Consider the following 20,575-nt stretch of genomic DNA (forward strand, 5'->3'; position numbering starts at 1 on the left):
CTCATTTAATGTTTACTTTAATTAACCCGAACGATTAATGGGTTTACAAAGTCCTATTGCTGCATTTTCAATTAAGCATTCCATGTGACAAAGGTTGTTGAAACAAAGTCTCAGGTGAGTAAAAGAAGTCCGTCACAGAGCAAAGTAGTAGAAAACAATTGCTGTATGTGTTATGTTTCATCTGATGTGTTCCTTAGTTTGGGTTGTTTCTAGATGTAAAGTACATTATTTTCCTATTTTTTTAATATATTAACATGGCATCTGTATGAGTATGTTGGTGTCCAGCAATGCAAACAGCAGCGCTCTTACTGGTCGGCAGATTGTTGGGTGAGACCCAGTGGGCCATTATCTGTCTATAGCTGCCAGAGTACCGGCTGATAATGGCAGGTGGTGCAATACCGTGTAGGTGTGACAGGTCAGGGCATTGTGCCATGTAACAACAGTCTTTACTCCTGAAACAAAGGCTGTGATATGATAACAGCAATGCTACAATGTCTGGTCTGAGCCCACATCAAATAAGCTTTAAGGAGCGTCTCTTTCACATATAAATGTATATTCAGATTGCATTCATGATAAATGCCAGTTGTGGTATTTCAACACGAGAATGAATTGAATTGAAATTGAAAAATTGAATTGCAGTTATTGCACAACCTATTACTTGGTAGAATATCATCTCCATCTAGAGTCTTATAAAAGCTAAACTCAAATTCACCAGCGTTTCTGCCCTAGTCCTCTTTTTTGGTTAAATAACTAAATAAATAAATCAATAAATGTCACTTTCATCTGGGCTGCCTATGCACCATGTCCATCTGAGTTGCATCCTCTTCTATGGTTCACGTCTTCTTCTTTTTCCTTTTATTAGCTTTAGCGGTGTGCACCAGGTGGGAGAAGCTGAAAGACACCTACTGCTCTCAGAGATGTTGACTAAGGTTGTAACAATAATTACAACTTTAAAAAGTAAATCTAACAGTCTAAAATATTATAGGTTTATTAAATGTTTGTTTTTGAACATGAAAACAATAAAAACAGCACAAAAAAACTAGCAAAAATAGACAATGATCACTTAACACAAGCTTTCTTAGATCAAACTTTAGTTTAAAAGGTTTAGCATGATTAAATTCCACCTCTTCTCTGTATTCTGACCATTCAATCTCAATGGCACCACAGCTATAAAAACTCTTTACAAAAAAAACAAAAAACGGGAATATAGTTGCCACACAGACTAGTAATCTAATATCATCCGAATTATTGGATTTTGTAAAATAATAGCTGTACCACACACAATTTGCGGCATAGGCCACAAGATGAAATATAACCGACTACAACTCTACAACATAAAACATTAAATCAAACCAAAACTGAATTTATTGACTGTTATCGAGTTTATGTGTGTCATTCCATAAGTCTTTTTCCAGCAATATGAAATCTGCAGAAAGTAGCATGTCCTTTTTTGGGAGGTTTTGTGTCAGATTTCATTGTCTAAAGTCCTGGCAATGTCCACTAAAAAGTGCAGTGGACAGGAGCATCTTAGCCTAAATTAATCCACATTCAATACTCATTCATTCTTCAAGGTTGAAAACTAATAATAAATATTGATTGGAAATATGATTGGATAACTGCCATTCCAAAGTTGCATTTTAACATTTTGATTGGAGGGCAAGGATGGGGGGGGGGGGGGGGGTCATACCCCTTGTCCTGAAAGGCAGGAACTCATTTTTGTTGTGGGCCCTATTGTACTTACAGTACGTTTTCACTCAGACGGCCACCAAAACATATACATATACAATCAACTAATCATATTATTCTATTGATGCAGCAAATTGATGGATGGATAATTTTGAAATCAAAAGTCAAGGAAAAATAATCAACTGTCGTTGAATATATTTAAAAACAAAAATTTGTGAACAAAAATGCTAATTTGTAGTACAGATTTTAGCATGAAATGTTAAGCATAAGATTTGCTTTAGTAGGTAACATAAAGTGATGTAGTGGGCCAGGTTTGGTCCCGGGGTCTTGTGTTTGACATCTGCTCTGTAGAGGAATTAATTTCCTATTACACACACCTGACAATGTGGAGACAGAAAGGAGACTAGACTTTGAAGTAAACCAGATGAAACCAGGTTTAAGTTGTGTCGCAGGTGGTGTAACACAATTTAGCTGGATTTGATCAAGTCGCAGGCAGGCAGATTCTGAGCTATGCGGACGTGCGTGGTGTATGCCATTGTATTTCATTCATTCAATTTGATGTCATATTTTATATGAAAACATCATCTTGGAATGATGTGTTCTCTCCCACAACGGTGCAAATACTGATTTCTAGCTGCACATGTCTATGAAAATGCCAGAAGAAATAAAACCACCCATGTGCACGCAAATGGGGCTCATAAAGTTAATCTGGATGTTTTTGTCCTTATTGTGCCTGATCCCAACAAAGGATGGCAAATACCAGATTATTTTACGTTTAATATGACGATCCTATAACATTTCCGGTCAAGGTCTAAGGCGTGTTAAGAGAGAATTTGTCCTGATAATAGGGTCCGAAACAGCTCAGGAGTGACAATCTCAAAGTCATAAATGTTCTTTACAATAATATCTTCTATACCCTCCCACTAGCCTAAACACAGCATTCTGATTCATATTGTGTTTGTGGAATATGAACTAAGCAGCCAAATCTACCAGTCTTTATCCATCTCTCAGGGAGCTGCCATTTTCAAAGTGTGGACTCGGTTATGTTGGTTTGCATTTATGTAAGTCAGTAAATGTCACACAGTAACATAACTTTAGTGGAAATATTGTGTGAATCACCTTCAATATATCCACCCAGATATCTAGCCATGGTGGACCACTTTCTGACAACTGTGATTATCAGAATAAGCAGGTCGCTTATGGATGACAACCTTTTTCTCAACAAAAGTTTCCACCAGATGAAAACAAGTCCTAGGATTTGTTTGTTATTATATCATCAGTCTTTTCGCAGAAACCGCTAAGTTTTCTCAAAACATCTCAGGTGAACAAAAATAGAAGATGGAAATGCTCTATTTACTTTCCTTTTTTTCCCATCCTGAATGTCATTTCCTTATCAATCCAGTTAGGTCGTCATAACATTTTTAAAGCCTCTTCAAAACACACTCCTCCAACACAATTACACCCCTCAGCAAAGAGTGTGTGTGCGTGGGCTTCTGAGAGCATGTGTGCATGTGACCATACATGCACCTTCGTGTCCTCCGCCCCCAGCCAGGCTCTCCCGTTCACTGTAAACCACTCTGGTTTTCACTAATCTCTCAGTACACTGACAGAGCTATTGTTCCTTTTGGCTTTCGGCATTTTCATGTGCCACTCACCCTGCTCTCCGCTCATATTAATATGCTAAAAGCGCTTCAAGCTAAAAACAGTTCAAGGCCCGCTTATGCCATTGTTTATTTAAAAACAGCTCGGCTGTCACCTCCTCCACTGTGTAGGTGATTGTAGAGCTAGAGCTATACGTCCGCTTAGTAAACTGGCGAGTAGTGGCTGAGCTCTGAGATGTTTCTATCACACAGTTTATGTATACAGGCAGCCCGTAGGCAGCCGGTGGATAGCATGAAATGAAAGCTGCGACTGATGTTCTGATTCAATGACTGTTGCCATGGCAGTAAGATGATAACGGAGTAGGGTGTTTGAATTCACACACACACACGAAGGGATAGCAAGAGGGGGGTAAACAATACCACACAAAAAAAAGGCTCTCCTCTTCTCAATGCCCATCAAGGAGCAGTGCAGTCTAGTTACCCTCCCTTTGGACCAGTGGACTGTAAAGGTCCATCATTAGGACAATGGGGGTTTGTCCATGTTTCTGACAGCATCCCTAACAATGTGATGAGACCATGTCAAGAGTCAAACCTCTGCTAGAATCCAACAAATGGCTGATTCACGGAAGCTCTGCAGCTTTTCCTGGATGCCCGATCGGCAGGTTCAATAAAACCGGTTTCTGGCTCCAGTGGACGGGTTTATAGTGTTTCCTCTGGCCAAGCATGGCACCGGGGTTAAGTTGATCATCTCTCACTCTAGTAAAATAGCCAGGGGAGTCTGTGTACCACTAGATCAACTCTACAACTTAAAGACCCTAAACGTTACAGCTCAGATGATCGATATGGCACTGAGCAATGTTCTTTACGAGCTAATAGACAAATCCATTACTGCAAACCCCCCACCCCCCACCCCCCCAGGGCCTTGGGAAGGCAAAAAGGGAGTTTGAGCATGTGGCCGTTTGTCTGCTGTTGCCACTTAGACTGCCACTCACACAAGCACAGATGCACACAATCACACCAGGGAAGTTAAAAGATATACCGGATGGAACAGGAGCACGTCTGCATGCATACTTGTATGGTTTGATTGGCACATCTGCGGATGTCTTTATCTCTAAGGGCATTGCAGATTCACAACGCAAGAAGGTTATCACGAGCGCAGTAATGCCAAAAGAAGATTTGTGTCTTCAAACATCAGAAGAAGGAGAAACACATGAAATCCTTCTCATTCACACTGCTTAACGAGACTTATCTGACATTTCCGGATAAGAGCGCTTACATGAAATATTTGTAATTCCCTCTCTGTCTAATTAGAAGTCTGTCGTCAGAATAATTCTCAGAACTGTGCCATAAAGAAGTGAAATCGGGAACATCAGATTCCCAACTGGCATACTGTGTATTCTTCTTGTCTTTTTTCACCAAATAGTATCATGTAATCTGACTACTAACTAATGAATTAATTAATTGGTAATGCTTGTCTGACATTTGCTCACCAAAAAGCCTTCTTTGTGTTGTCTGTTTAAGCCGTATGTGGTCTCATTATAACTGTAAGGTCAGTTTAGTTTTTAGTTTTCCCTCCACTTCGACACGTTTTGTTTCTTTGTCTTCTTGTGTCTAATATTATGCAACTCATAGGCAGTATGGCTAAAAAATAAAAAATAAAGAACTCTAGGAGATCATTATAAAAAAACAATTTGCCAGGGTGACATATGTAGGACATATCACCATAAATCAAATATATATTTTTTTTCATTCTGACTTCTGTAATAGCAGTAAATGGTAGGACTGCATACCACACATGAAAAATGTGCTGATATCTCTCATTATGGAGAAACTGAATGAAATAAATTGCCTTTTCTCATTTTGATTTCAACACTAGTTACTAAAACTTAAAATTCCATCATAAATATTATTATGAAGAAATAAAATACATTTTACAAGTGACAAAAAAAAATCAATCAAAAATAATGAGATAAGAATGTGAGGGGGAAAATTACTCAATCAAGAAAACATGTTTTCATTAATTTCTGGTGAATACCTGACTATCTATTTCATTCAGTTTCTCTATAATGAGAGATATCAGTACATTTTGATGTGTAGTATGCAAAGGTGTACCATTGCAACAAATGCTGTTATGATTTTATTTTATTTTTTTCTTGAGGCTTGGTTCATGTCTCTTGTTATGGTTTTGTGTCCACCTGTTCTTGTCAATCCCCATCCCTTGTGTCTTTCAATCTCAAATTGGTTCTCAAATTGGGGGTACGTGTACCCTTGCGGGTACATGAAAACACATCAGGGGGCACATGGAATTTAAAAATATATTTAAAAAGTAGCATACATGCAAGAAACCATCTTGGGTTTTTTTCAGTTTCTGCTTTTATTTAAAGTTAACTGAATTATTTGTTTTGAAAACCAACCTGTACCATGATCCAAAAGGAGGACTAATGTTGATAATTATTGCACAATTATGTATTTACCATTAAGACAATTACTTCTTTGCTTCTTTTTTTTTGGGACTGTGGCCAAAGTTAAAACCAGTTCCCAAATTAAAACTAGACATAAGATGGTACAGCACTGTTTCGTTTTGTTCATCCAAAATGCTTTGCGCTGGTTGGGGGTACTAAGCTGAAAAAATATTTTGCAGGGTGTACATCACTGAAAAAAGGTTGAGAACCACTGCCCTACATGATCCTAATCTAGCTAGTTTAGGGCTAAATTGCTAACTTTAGGATAATGTTACATTTTATAACATTAGCCTAGCCGAAACGCACAGTTTAACTATAATGTATTGGTGACAAAAACTTCCTCTGTGCAGTGATATTGCCAGTAGTTTAAAAGTTAACAATGATTTACTTGGAAACAAATTTAAAACGTACCTGTGCATGATGTTTTCATTGTATGTACAGTATGTTCGGATAGCCTGCATGCCGTCACTCACTGGAAAGATGTTTATTTATTTCTTTCTTTTCTTTTCTTTGAGAGCTCAGTATTGTTCATTTGGTAATTTTCATCATTGCTCTTTTTTATTATTATTATTTTTTTATTTTGTATGTGCGTGAGTATGTGCATGTGCGTGTGTAAGTGTGTGTGCATGTGTGCGTGCATGTGAGTGTGTACTCATTAGTTCACCAAAACCTATTCAAAATCCCATACCGTTCACCTAAACCGAATACTTCAGAATCCAGCTTGAGTCGTGAGGTTGTTAGGAGACCCGAGGAAGGATCAAAGAAAAGAAAGGAAAGGAAAATCCAGCACCGACCAGACATTACCTACTACCGGGTTACCAACCAGAGACTTTCACCAACCCCAGAAACATCTAAATTCCAACAAATTAGGGAGACCTCAAGAGACCAAAGGAGAGACTGAGGAAAGGAAGGAAGGATAGATGAAGCAGAGTGAGATCCACAGACATCAGCCTCCACCGATTCAACGACCAGAGGAAGAAGCAGATTGTGTCTGAATTTCGATAGATGCTGGTGTGGTGGATCTGGCATGCATGAAAACCTCCACCAAAGAGGGGAGCCGTCGACCCCGGCCAGGACAGAGCAAGCACAACCCCCCAGGCCACGGCAGCGCCAAGGGACAACCCCCGGGCCCCGCAGGGGCCACCGGCCAGAGAGCAAACCCAGGAGCCAGGAGCGCCCCCCCACCCCAACACGGCCCGCGCCCCCAACCCAACGCAGCAGGACGGGGCACGGCAGGCCCGCCAGGCACCCTACCGGCCCACAGCCCCCACTCCCCCCACAAACCACCGCCCCCCATTCACCCCCGCCACCCACTACAACCCAGCCCCAGCCGCCCCCAAACCTCCAGACACCTGGTCTCACTCACATTTATGATCATCGCGCAGGAGACGGAGCGACCTGTCAATCAACTAGAGTGGCGTTGGCACCTTCGTGCAAGCAATAGATTCTTCTTCATGACCCGCCCTACTCATTCTCTGATATGCGCATCTGTTTTAGTGATTTTAATTAACCAATAAGAGTGCAGGCCAGCCAGTTAGAGGCAGCAGAAGGTGGGTCATGGCCACTGATCTATATATTACTGGATAGCTGATAGCAGAGCCCGGCTCTGGCAGAGACAATCCAGTAATATATACAGATCAGTGGTCATGACTGAATGGTGCGCTAAAACTGCACATCCAGGAGGATGGAAAGAGGAAAGAAGTGGGTATACGTCGTATACCCGCGTATACCCTGGACTACACCACTGGTCGTGACCGAAAGAACAAGATCCTGGATAGAAGCGGACGAAATAAGTTTCCTCCGTAGGGTGTCCACGCTCTCCGTTAGAGATAAGGTGAGACGCTCGGTCATCCGGGAGGGACTCAGAGTCTCCGCGTTGAGAGGAGCCAGCTGAAGTGGCTCGGGCATCTGGTCTGGATGCCTCCTGGACGCCTCCCTGGAGAAGTGTTCCGGGCATGTCCCATCGGCGGGAGGCCCCGGGGACGACCCAGGACACGCTGGAGAGACTGTCTCTCGGCTGGCCTTGGAGCGCCTTGGGATACCGCCGGTGGAGCTGGTTGAAGTAGTTGGGGAGAGGGAAGTCTGGGCTTCCCTCCTAAAGCTGCTGCTCCCGTGACCCGACCTCGGATAAGCGGCAGAAGATGGATGGACATCATTTTTACATACAGACCTGATATAAAACTGCCAATGTTCAGCGCATTCTTCCTAGTCTACCTTGTTTTGACCAACCCTTAAGTATTTTTTCTTTGAGTAAAATGTGCATTTGCCTTCACCCTTGACAAGGACAAAAGATCCATTATGAACAGAAAAATACCAGTTTAACAGACAATGTTTTCTTGGTTTCAAGATAGGAAACAAAGTGCTTAATTGAATAATGTATTTCCACTCTGGCATATTTGAAAATCAGTTGAGGCAATAGATTTATTTTGTTTTCAGTGGATATAAAATGTCTACAAAATATTTGAGAGGGAAAGTAAAAATAAACAACTGAGGTGAGAACACAATGACTAAGTGTGCACACCTTGTTATACAGTAATTGGGGCTGCGGCTGTCTATTGACAAAATCAGATTCAAACTCATGTTCAATGCAAATTGAATGCAATTTAACCCTAATTTAATTATTTTTTTAAATGTTAAAATGTTCTACTACGCTTTTGTGCAGTTACATCTAATAGAACACACCATGGTCTGCAGAGAGCTTCCACAACATCACAGTGATCTCATTGTTCAAATGTATCAGTCAGGAGAAGCATACAAAATAATTTTCAAAGCATTTAATTTTTCATGGAACATAGTAAAGACAGCAACCATCAAGTGGAAAAAATAAGTGTGACATGACCAAGAACTGGATGTCCCTCCAAAATTGATGAAAAAACAAGAAGAAAACTGGTCTGCGTGGCTGCCAAGAGGCTGACAGCAACATTGAAGGAGAGGCAGGAATGCTTAGTAAATGTGGCAGCACTCTCTCAACTTCCTAATATGTCTGGGCAACGGGGAAGTTCTTTGTTGTACAAAGAAAACAATCCAAGTCCAGCTGTATGTTGCAAAAAATAAAATCTCCAAAACATATGTGAGAAAATGTGCTAAAGTTTGATGATTTTGGCCTTGGTCAAAGCGGAAATAATTAAAAATAGTTCTGAATGACAATCAGTGTTTGTAATAAACCTTCAAGCTTCCGCAGGGATAAACTAAATAGTCAACTAGAAAATAGAAACTTTATTTGGGGTTAATCCCAGGGCTAGGCACTTTATATGGTGGCAGGTGTGCTGACTCTCATTTAACATGAGTTTGAATGTGACGGGTTAATTCTGAACACAGCCACATCCCAAGTTATAAAACTTGTGCAAACACATCTCATTTGCTTTGTCGGTAGATAACCTCAAGCCTTTTTCAGGGGTGGAATGACAACATGCATTGTTTGTTTGTTTGTTTGTTTTAACAAAAATTGGGTGCTTAATAAATTCCGAGTATATTCCACACAATATATTTGGGGATTATCTGTGCCGAATAAAATGAGAGGATTAATAGATTGCACATGTGCAGGAGTGCTGCTGATGTGTGAAGTCTTTTTTTCCCTTCTTTTTTTCTTTTTTGATCCCATTTTAGTATATTTGTTTTGATGGACGCATGCATCATGGACTTGTCAAAACTTGTGGATGGATATTTCGGTGAGAACTTTCTCTTTCTGATTGCCACTTCCAATTTCCTCAGCACTTTTCCTCAGGGGGAAAAAAACAACAGCGCAGGTTGCACTTCATTGTCCATCCACATCTGTGGTAGCTTTTTGTCTGGCAGTCATCCAGCATTATGAAAAAAATGTCAAATTAAAACTGTAGTCACAACAAGAACAGCTGTGGACTCTTCCAGCAGGGAGGCTGATAAAATATTATTGGTCAACCGACCCCATATTTTCAGCTTTGCATCTTGAAAGTACTACTCAAACTACAGTGTCAAGGTATCCTTAAACACCTAAAAAATTACCACGTGCTTTATTGTCAAACAGTTTATGGGGTGTGAACATGGCAATATTCTGAAAAATGGTCCAAGTTCCAGGGTAAAATTTCTGTACGGTGAAAGGATCTATAAAAGCTCAAATATATTCAGTATATGCATCCAATAATATTTGGTGAATTGCCCTTTGCAAGTTTCACCTCGACCGCACACTGTTTTTTTTATAGCCATCGATCATTATCAACCCTTCTTACAATTCCAGTATAACTTTTCAGTATTAGTATGATCATTCTATTTTCCCTTGCCTTAGCTGTCTTTTTCAGATTGCTTTCTTTTGTGAATATTATTGATAGCTTTCTGCAATAAACAGTCTCATGTTTGTGAGGTATGAACATACTTACAGTGTTTATGTGTCTGCCGGACTAAGATCTATAGCTTTAAGAACCGGGGGATATAGATCAACACTTGTTCATGGACTGTATATATATCATTATGTGTAGTAACGCTCACATTTAACTGTTTTTAAATGTTGAGATAGTGTTCGTTAATTCATTGATGGTCTACTGGACATTTTCTGTGAATGTGAGTGTGAAAAGTCGTCTGTTGCTAATGTTATACTTGTCCTGTGAGTGACTGGCAACCAGCACAGGGTGAAGTCCACCTTTTGACCAAAGTCAGTCAAGATAGGCTTCAGCTGCCCATAATTTGATGAGTGGTATAAAACAAGGTTGGCTGCATGGCTAACTGCACTGTTTCTAACACATATAGTATCTGTATTTTATATTGAAGTTAGTTATAGGTTGTTGTTAGTTGTTGTAGTTGTTGTTGTTGTTGATGAACATGGTTTGAGAAACCACTATGTTCAATAAGAACATGTGGTAAACAATTCTCTAAAGTGCAATTAAAATAAATTCATATATGTTAACATTGTTGACTCCTGTGAGTAAGCCAATAAATGAAATTATTCTGTATTTTTGCAGAAAATCTATTTTGTCCATTTTCATTTGTCGTCTTTGTATTGAGCGACACAAACAATATGACATGAAATGTATCAATATAAGCCATGCTTTTGAGTGCTACTGCCTTCATTTGATGTGATTGCTAACCTGGGAATGGTAAATAGCTGAAGCAATTTCAAAACCAATTTTACTCCGACCATTATCTGCAATCTATGTCTGAAGTGGAACACTAAAATATATCAAGTATATTAATTTGGCAGGATCAAGCAAATATGAGGGAGAAGTCAAGTTTGAAAAGAAAAATAATAGAGGCGGAAGCCAATCTGAATTAAATTACTTGCTTACTCGAACCAAGGTAATTGCGTTGATATTTGAGAGATCCTTTAAATTGAGGTGTTTTATAATCTCACTGCTCGACGGAAGAAACATACAAAGAACAGGGTGTTAATGCCAGGAGGTAGTCTGCAGCATGCCAAAGTGTCAGTGCAAAAATATGAGAACAAAGGCGAGTCCATAAAGATAGACATTGGCCTTGAGGGAATGAATAATGAAAAACTGGTCACTTAATTAGCATTTCATTTTGGGAGTGCTGTAACCCACATTCCAGACTCATGTTTTTCAATCCACTAGCATCATACCATCAAACTATCTCTATTGATATGCATTTCAGTGACAACGTGTAGCAAGTACTGCAGTCATTTGTCTTTTACAGATTCAAGGAATGTCTTGGGTTTTCTTTCCCAAATTTACCTCACTTTGGTGTTAAGTGTGCTATTTTTATTTTCATAGCATCCTGCAGACACTGTAGTTACAGTTATGTCTATTCAAGGATTTTAATAATAGTTGCTGTCTGCTGCAGTGAGTGACTGTGGATGAAGGCACAGCCAAATTACGCTGGAGTCTGATGTGAGATTGGCTAGTTACTAATGCATGCCATTTAAAAATATATACATGTACATTAAGCTACATTATGAAAATTTTTGTGAACCTTTTATTTTGTTGTCACCCAATGTACGTGTAAGTCAAATACAATTGATTATTTTTTTTATTTTTATTTTTATGTTTTTTTTATTTATTTATTTTTTACTGTAGCCAGTTGGGGACTGGGAATTAATCCATCTCTTATTTAGTGTACTACAGTGACTACATCACATTTGCTTTACTGCATTGCAATATTGTCTACGAATACAGTGTTTCTCAACTCTGGTCCTTGGGGCACATTATCCAGCCTGTTTTCCATGTCTCTCACATCCCAACGCAGGTGATTCCAATGACAGCTCCTCAGCAAGCTCTGGAGAAGCTTGATAACGATCCTCACCTGCGTTGATATCGGGAGACATGGAAAACAGGCTGGATAGTGTGCCCCGAGGACCAGGGCTGAGAAAAACTGCACTAATATATGGTACGCACATGGCATGATTTGTCTTTTTGTCGATATTAACTCATTCAAACCCCAAAACGTATAGATACGTCTTTTAATACTTTGTCCTGCACTCCCAAAAACGTATACAGAAGGCTTTGATACAGCTTCTGATATGAAGAAGTCGCTTAAAGCAATGGTAGTTATTACAGCAGAGTATCAAACAGGGCCATGTTGCAACAAGCTTTTTTCCCAGTGTTTTCAACGGGTTTGTGAATAATGATGAAACTTAGCTATATTCTAATGATAATTGCTGCAAAACGAAACAGATACAAATATGCTTTTTTTTCCTGATAAAAGAAGAGACTCTAATCTTTCGTTTTTTTATAGCAATAGAACAGAATATTCTGTGGACCTTGCAAAATCAGTCAAAATCCACTAAAACAGCCGGGTGCGAAGGGGGTTGCTTCAGTGAAAATGGCTGGGAGTGAATAAGTTCAACATAGTTTTGTTTCATGCTTCACTGTATTGTTTTCTTGTAGTTTGTTTTATGTTTGTCTCGTTAGGGTTTTGTGTCCCCTTGTTCTTGTCAGCCCTGTCCCTTGTGTCTACCAATCAGCTCACTTAGCCACTCGTCTCTTGTCCAGGTGTTCCTGGTTGCCTTGTCAGTTTTAGTATTTAGTTCCCTGCTTCCTTTCAGTCTTTGTTAGATCATTGCTTTTGCTTAGAGTGCCTGTCAGTTGTCACGTCCAATCTAAAAGAAACAAAATAACACTCCAAGTCAGGTACATAGACATACTTGTGCTTGACAAACAGATAAACGGATGGTCAACAGAAAAAAAACCTTGTTGGAGGCACAGGACCCCACCAGTTTTCTATGTGCTTTAACCAAACCCATCTTTATGGAAAAGTATTAGTTTGTTGTTTCTTTTTCTTTTTCTTTTTTATTTAAAACATATGTATAGTGTTTTCTGGTGAACAAAACCAAGAGTATAGCCTTTTCATTGAATCTGAATCGAATGAATAGAATCTTCACCTTGAATTCAGAAAGTGTTGTGTTCTTGTATTCTCCATCTCCATGCAGCTTAAAGAAGTGTTCTATTAGTTTTGCTAGATAGGTAGTTGTGCTGGACTACAATTGCTCAACTTGGCATTGCAAATCAACTCAACTCTTTATATAGGGCACCTTAAACAACTACCGCTGTTTTTGTAAGATGGAACCGAGGGACAGCAGATACAGTGAAAACAGAAGAAGACCCAAAATTGAACCCTGCGGAACACCCTACGTTACGTTATACATGTGAATTCATATTGCACATATTAGACCGACCACATTATTATTTTTTGCTTGACATAGTATGAAGGAATTATAATGATAAAGAAATCACACGACGTACCATCACAACAGCCACAAGTCGACGACATATATACCAGGCAATGTAGCATCATCATGTAATAATTTGAGTCGGGAGTATGTCTTGACCTCCGCCAAATCGCTGAGACCGACTCACCGAACCCCTGGGGTTTGATCGAATCCAGGTTAAAACCCATAACTGGTATAGAATAAAGATGTTTCATCTAGCATTGATCAAAATGAGGTACAATTCAAGAATGTGCCTTTCCTGTAGTGTGTGCACGATGTGTATACTTCAGTCATAAATGTACTCAACTGTGACTGAAGAAAAACTTCCTCTTCCATGTAATCAATGCAACCTAAATATTCATGTATTTCTTTATTGAGCATGGGACCCCATTTGATTGTGTTAGTAAAGAATGGTGTCATTATATAATGAATACCATTGATTAAATAAACGTAAAATTTTAACTTCAAATGTTCCAGGAATTAAATTGTGTATGTAAACTATTCTTCTGGCGTAGCAATTTTGAATTTGGAAATATTTAAATGAGTGCCTAAAGGTTTCATTGTAAAGTGAACGGATGCGGTAGTTGAATTGCCGAACCCAAATTAATCCCGATCCAACCCAAATCTGATGGTTCAACAATACGGCTTGTGGGCTTTCCTCTGGTCATAACAATGTGCGTCCCTGCATGTGCCAGCGAGAGTGTCGGTGATAAACTCCAGCTGAACCTTATTTTGTCTTTTGTACTGCCAATCTCCTCAACTCTAACATTGCACTCTTTGTCATCAATACGGAGAGGTTGATATTTTCACGAGTTTGCCAGCAGGCTTGACTGATGCTCTGGAATGCCTACAGCCATCCTCAAGGGAGGTGTCACACTTGGACATAGAAACCCCCAAAGCCCGCACACACATGCAGTCTGCCTTATCTTTTTTTTTTTTTTTTTTTTATCACATATACATAAAAGAATGCAGGCAGGCATGTAATGAATTTTAAAACGAAATATTTCCCTTTGTCTCTCTATTTTCCTCATAACACATGCACCGACAACACATTCACTGAAAAAATTGACTTGCCACTTTCAATCAGACGACGACCAAATGGATTTCTGCCAGTTTTAAGCTGACATCATTAATGGATTTGGGAGGGGTGTGTGTTTTGAAGACAAAGGGAGAGAAAGGTCTGTCTGACTTAAAATGCACTTTCGTTTAGGAAGCAATGTAAGCTTTTGATTTGAGCCCCTTTACACCAAAATCTTTACTTTTTTAGCAAGTGGCTCTTACTTTTATTATCGATGCGAACAGGGGAGAGTATTAGACTTTGCTGTGGAGAGAAGTGTGACATCCATAATGTATTTCCTATTAGAGGATTCCACGCATGGACACACCTGGCCACGTGTCACAGTGGGATGGACAGGAAGTGGATGAGAATAAATGAGAGCAGAGGAATAAAGGTTGCCAAGTAACAGATAGCAATTCAAGAGAGGGGTGAAGTATGAGTCAAAAGAAACAGAAGGGAGTGAATGTGTCAGGTTCACGAAGCCACTGGACATTTAGTCCTTCATGTGACACATGAAATCCACACATAAACCAGCTTTCATGGTGCATCGCAGCACTTAAGCCAATTGCTTTGAACATTTAAATCCTCTCCTCTCACCTGCGCCACTTATTATTTATTTGTTTGCGCCTCTCTTCTGCATGTCTATCTATCATTCTCCTTTTTTTGACCCCGGATAAAGATGGAGGGCCTCATCTTAAATGATAATTATTTTGGTCCATATGCACACAGCCATCACAAATTGATTACCGTGTAATGCTGCAAGCACTTCCACTCCCTCCCTCTCATTCGCTCCTCTTCCGCTGTGTGATTTTGCATTAGGCGGACTCCATTTCCAATCAGGCTGTCATTAAAGTGCACCCCTGGGTGCATCCCAAACAACAACAAGCACACCCTAAAACCCTTCCTGCATATTTTTTGTCTTATTCCACTCCACTTCAGCCCTCTTTGCTTAACATAGTTTCCCCTTTACCTTTTTTTCCCATCAACCCCTCATTCATTTTATTCACATTCTAATTATACCATTACATTACCATTTGTATGATCTCATTAGCATTTTTGTTCACACTGTCTCTACATTTTTTCACCCCTCTTCATCATTTTCAGCCGCTTGCTTTATGTTATCCTCAGCCTCTGAATACGTTCCACTTTTTCGCAGCACATAAACAGACATTGCCCTTGGGGAGGAGTTGGAGAGCTCTGTCTTTGTTTGTGCGCACCTCTAACTAACTCTCCATCTGCAGGGAGCCAAGACCGCCAGTGCAAGACAGATAGTTGGCTCAATCCCAAGCTCCTTTCCAGTTGGACTCATTTCTTTACCTTAACCTCACAACGTCTCTCTCCTTCCCGGATAAAGCCCTCCCTAGGAGACAAATGTCAGCTGCTGACAGTCGCCAGTTACTCAAGACGCCTGACCCGATGATTAATAGTCCTGAAAAAAAAAAACTTAAGCCAAATTAGTTTCAGCTTTCAGTGGATAGCCGATCCTCTCCAAATCATATGAAGTGGTTGTTCATAATTAGACTTTCCTAAAAAAATACAAAATAAAAAATCACCACTATTCCCACCTTTAGGGAGCAAGCTGAGGCTGAATGACCAATAGCAAATACTCGTTATTTCACCACATAAAAGAGCCTTCAAAGAAAGACAAATTTAAGCAATAGCAAGACTCTGGAAACAGAGTTTCAGTCTTATAATTGCTTAAGGCTGTAACTCAAGCCATGAAAAGTGTTTGATGTTTTTATATTGTTTCAAAATGGATTTATATTCTATTCAATATGAAATGTGAAGGTGTATTGAAAATGCAGTTATGTAGAAAATTACAGAAGTTGCTAGGTTTCAGAATGTGCTGCACGGTACTTACATGCACAGTAATGCACCATCAAATGTGCACTATGCTGTGCTAAATTTTCTATCTCCTCTGGCTTTGATGGACAATCTCCTTATAGAGTGTGAAAAGAGGTTTTATCACTCACCATTATCGGGCTCAGATTTCCTGTCATGCTCGGTGTCTGTGAGAGACAGGGCAGAGTTGGCGCGGCTTGACAGGCAAGAGCTCTGCTCAGACTTCAAACCACGCATCCACATGTGCTGCAGGCCGTGAGCGGGCGAAGGTTCCACTTCCGGCTCGGTGTCCACATCTGAACCTACGCCCAGGGAGTAGCCGCGGCTGCGGATGTGAGCGGTCGTTCCGGCGCATAACGCTTCCTCTTCCTCTTCTTGATGCTGCAGTTGTTGCTGTTGATGGACGAAGTCTGGACTCCTCATCTGACTGACCTTGCAGAAATCTAAATCTACAGAAGGGGAGATGCGGAGACAGATTGAAAGCCTGAAGACAGCAAATCCTCTAATAATGCAGTTTGTTTGTTGTTTGCTTCAGCAGCTTTGGTGACCAGGTGTTGATCGATAGACAAACCAAACACTGGGGAACATACATGCCTTATAATATTAAAAGATTTAGATAGTACTCAGAAAAATATTGGGTAGGGTGCATAAAAAAAAAAAAATATATATATATATATATATATATATATATATATATATATATAGCTGAGAACCAAAAGTGTTCCAATGTATCAAGAAATTACACATGCAAAATATTTCTGCAATATATGATGGTTTAGGGGTGCCACCATGTATTTGTTTTTTTACTATTAGTATATTGTGGTCAATGGGTGCAAAAGCGATGTGAGGTAAAACAAAAGACTGCTTCTCAAGAAACTGAAGTGACCTTCATTGTTTCAGTTGGGTATGTATAGTTTACAAACCACAGTTAGCGAACAACCCAATTTTAAAAATGGTTACTTCATAACGTGTTAAGCTGGACCAATAGGTTTTTCTATTTATATAATGAACACTGTTGGATATTAAATGAAAAAAAAACATTTTGAAGGCTGAAATGGCACCAAAGCTAATAGAAACGACCCAATTATTGTTAGTAATCATGATTAAAAAGTGAGATCAATGTACGTGCAGTCAATGTGGTCAATGACTGTGCCGAGTGTGGCATTAAGCTCACATCTGATTTTGTTGGAGTGGCCAGGGAGGAGCAGCATCTGCAGAAGGTGCTGCAATCAATTCAACTTTATATGTGTCTAATTTCCATCACTACTTCAAAAAATCAGGCTAAGTCCACACAGGCATGCGCCATTGAACTCCATTCATTATGTCTACAGGACGAATGAATTTGAATTTTTTTAAGGTTGAGTTCTGAGAAATGTCCAAGTTCCCTCTAGGGGAAACAAACTAAATGAACTTTAATGACCCAAGAGAATATACTACTGTTAAAAATTGTACTGGATTCAGCATTTCCCAGTGAACTTTGGACAATTACTCTAAAAATATCACATTTTTACAAAATTTGCAAAAGTTTGTGTGCTTGGTGTCACCCCTACATTTCAATAGATTTCCTCAAAATTTTGTTAAAGTCATTTTTTTGATAATTGGAACAAAATGCCAAATTCATATTATCACATTAAAAATTCCCATTCAAATTTGATGCACCCTTGTACAGGGGCACACCTTTAAATGAGACTCAATAAATCAAGGGCAGGATCAGACCCATTAGTGCCCCCTGCCATAAGGAAGCTATTACAAATGGGAAACTAACTCTATATTTCCTTTCATTTTCTTTTTCTGAAGGCTTTTGTCAAAAGCTCAGCATAATACTATACATCGATTTCACTGATGTTCTTTCAAAATTGTGTGTGGTCAACAAAGGTTGACATTAACACTACATTGATTCTGTCACAATTACGCAACTTTTTGGATAAATTGTACTTACAGGGTAGTTTTAACCCCTTATCATTCTAGCATTTATAAGAAGAAAAATAAATCTGGTCAACAAAACAGCATGTCATTTGAAGTTTGGTTACTTCTGAGCACATCCACAATCCAGTTATCAGCAATTCAACCAATTTTTTCTTTACCTTGCCTGACAAAAAGATGTTTAAAAATGATGTTGAGTTGTACAGGTTAAACGTCACATTAATGGTGGAAAATGTTTAAAAATTATTTATCTTGGTTTCATATTTTTTCATCACAAAAGTCTGGCATTTGAAGATGGGTGTGCAGACTTTTTATAACTGTCCTTTTGGTGAGCCTTTTGTGCTGTTTAACAAGTGGAAACAAAATAGTAAAACATTGTTTCTTAGGGCTGAATTTGATGATGATTTGATTGATTGAATGATTTGTTATTTTTATAAATATTTTCTTTTATGATTTTATTTACCGGTATCATTGAATGGAGTAAGTTTTTTTTTTGTCTTTTTTTTTTTTTTGTCTTTTTTTTTTTTTTTGCATTTTTTTTTTTTTTTTGCATTTTTTACTCTTATTCAAGTAATTATTTGGAGGACTACTTTTTACTTTTACTACAGTAACAGTACTCTTACTTGAGTAAATTTTTGGGCTACCGCTCACTCATTTTTTGAAAAAAAAAAAATGTTTTGATGAACTGCCCCAAAATTACTATGGATTCACAAAAGAAAATTCTCATCACATAATACTTTTGCCCAAATACCGTTCTAGAATTCTTAAGGCTCATTTGAGATTGATAGGTCAAAATGACAGCCTTAATTTTCCTTGCACATTTGCAATGCAGCCATATCCTGTTCTGACTACCTGATGTGTGTTATTGAACTTGAGATGTATTGAACTGCTGCTCAAACAGAGCACTGATCTCATCTATATTCTCCTTGGTGGGGTGAAGAGATCAGATAAAGATCAAACCTTATTAATATTGACTCAGACTGAGGGAAAAATGGAGCCTTGCATGCTTTCAGGTATTAGAACGCCCTGCAATCCCAAGAATCAAGCCGTTATCTGAGAACATCAGATAAACTGTGTTAGTTCTCCGGTTACACCTCAATTCAATTCAATTCAATTCAATAGAGATTTTTTTCTTTTTTTTCTTTTTAAGAATAATAATAATATAGATGCAGCTGAGTAAATTGTCTTTCTTAGCTGCTTTGGCAGTTGTTTAGAATGTACATGTTAAAGAAATGGAGTTGATGTAATTTAAAAGAAATTGTGGCATGAATTCAAATCCAAACGGATTCTACTGAAGACATGTAGACTGCAGATGAAAGGATGATTTTGTACTTCTGTTTTTAGCCTATTTGTTCCTAGATTGACATAATGTATCCTACCTTCTGGATTTCCTCACGTATTCCTCTAAGCAACTGCACAATAAATAACAAATCATACAAAACAAATCACTGTAACTAGTGTGCCAGCAATCTGTCACTACTGCAAGAGGAAATAAAAAATGTGGCCCACATTGAGATCTCAGGTTCTGTGAACAAAATAAACTGTTATGCATACACAAAAATATCTCCTGGTGGATACAATGACAGAGAAGTGTCTGACAAAACCCAGCAGTTTAGACCTGTTGGCCACTGGGATGAACATTAGTGTGTCCTGGTGTCTGTGTTATATTCTGAGCACAAAAAAAAAGTGTCAAAGTGTAGATTACTATTAGACTGAAAGTGCCTGCAGTTGGACAAGAGCAAACAAGCCAACCCCTTTTGATTTTTTAAATCAATTGTAACACAAAAAAGTTGCCATAATTATGTATTTGCAGTCATTTCCTTCTGAAATTGGAAAAAAAGTTGTATAGAATTTGGTTATAACCCCCCCCCCCCCCAAAAAAAAAAAAACACTCATTCCATTAATGTTCAGTTCAGTCCTTGATCTAACTCATTTACACATTTACATTTTGTTTGTTCAAGAGTGCAATTTCCACAATGATTGTGTGGAGGGCTTGTTCCACTTGATTATGTTTGATTCACTCACTTAAACCTCTCTAAATAGCACCATCTTGCTGTCCAGCTGCCATAATTCAAATGAAGGAAGCTGAAGTAGGTTTAAGTATGACACATTCATCTGCTTAGGCCTCATTTAACACACGTAGCAATAAGCACAAGAGCAATATTTGTGTTTATGTTGTCCTCCAGCCAATCAGTGAACAAAGTTAATGGCACAAATGAAAAAGTTATGATGAAATATAGTGAAAGATGAACATAGTTTACATGATGCATTTCAGTGTCCTATAAAGGGTACAATGGACCCGACTCGAGTCATAAACATATTACTTTTGTCCACATTAAAGTCTAAAAAAGGAGAAAAAAACAGAAGTTAA

General features: G+C 38.8%; 1 protein-coding gene across 3 annotated transcripts in view; it reads right to left on the reverse strand.

Annotated features, from left to right (window-relative positions):
• Positions 1–20,575, reverse strand: part of tenm1 (teneurin transmembrane protein 1) — a 242,043-nt gene that overhangs the window by 193,796 nt on the left and 27,672 nt on the right. For all 3 annotated transcript variants that reach the window (XM_086085243.1, XM_086085242.1, XM_086085241.1), the window contains exon 3: positions 16,413–16,730. In XM_086085243.1, coding sequence (XP_085941369.1) covers positions 16,413–16,730 — 318 coding nt within the window. The remainder of the gene's footprint in view (positions 1–16,412; positions 16,731–20,575) is intronic.

The sequence above is a fragment of the Leptonotus elevatus genome, chromosome 9 (assembly GCF_054856555.1).
Source record: "Leptonotus elevatus isolate MCC_2025b chromosome 9, RoL_Lele_1.0, whole genome shotgun sequence".
Lineage (NCBI taxonomy): Eukaryota > Metazoa > Chordata > Actinopteri > Syngnathiformes > Syngnathidae > Leptonotus > Leptonotus elevatus.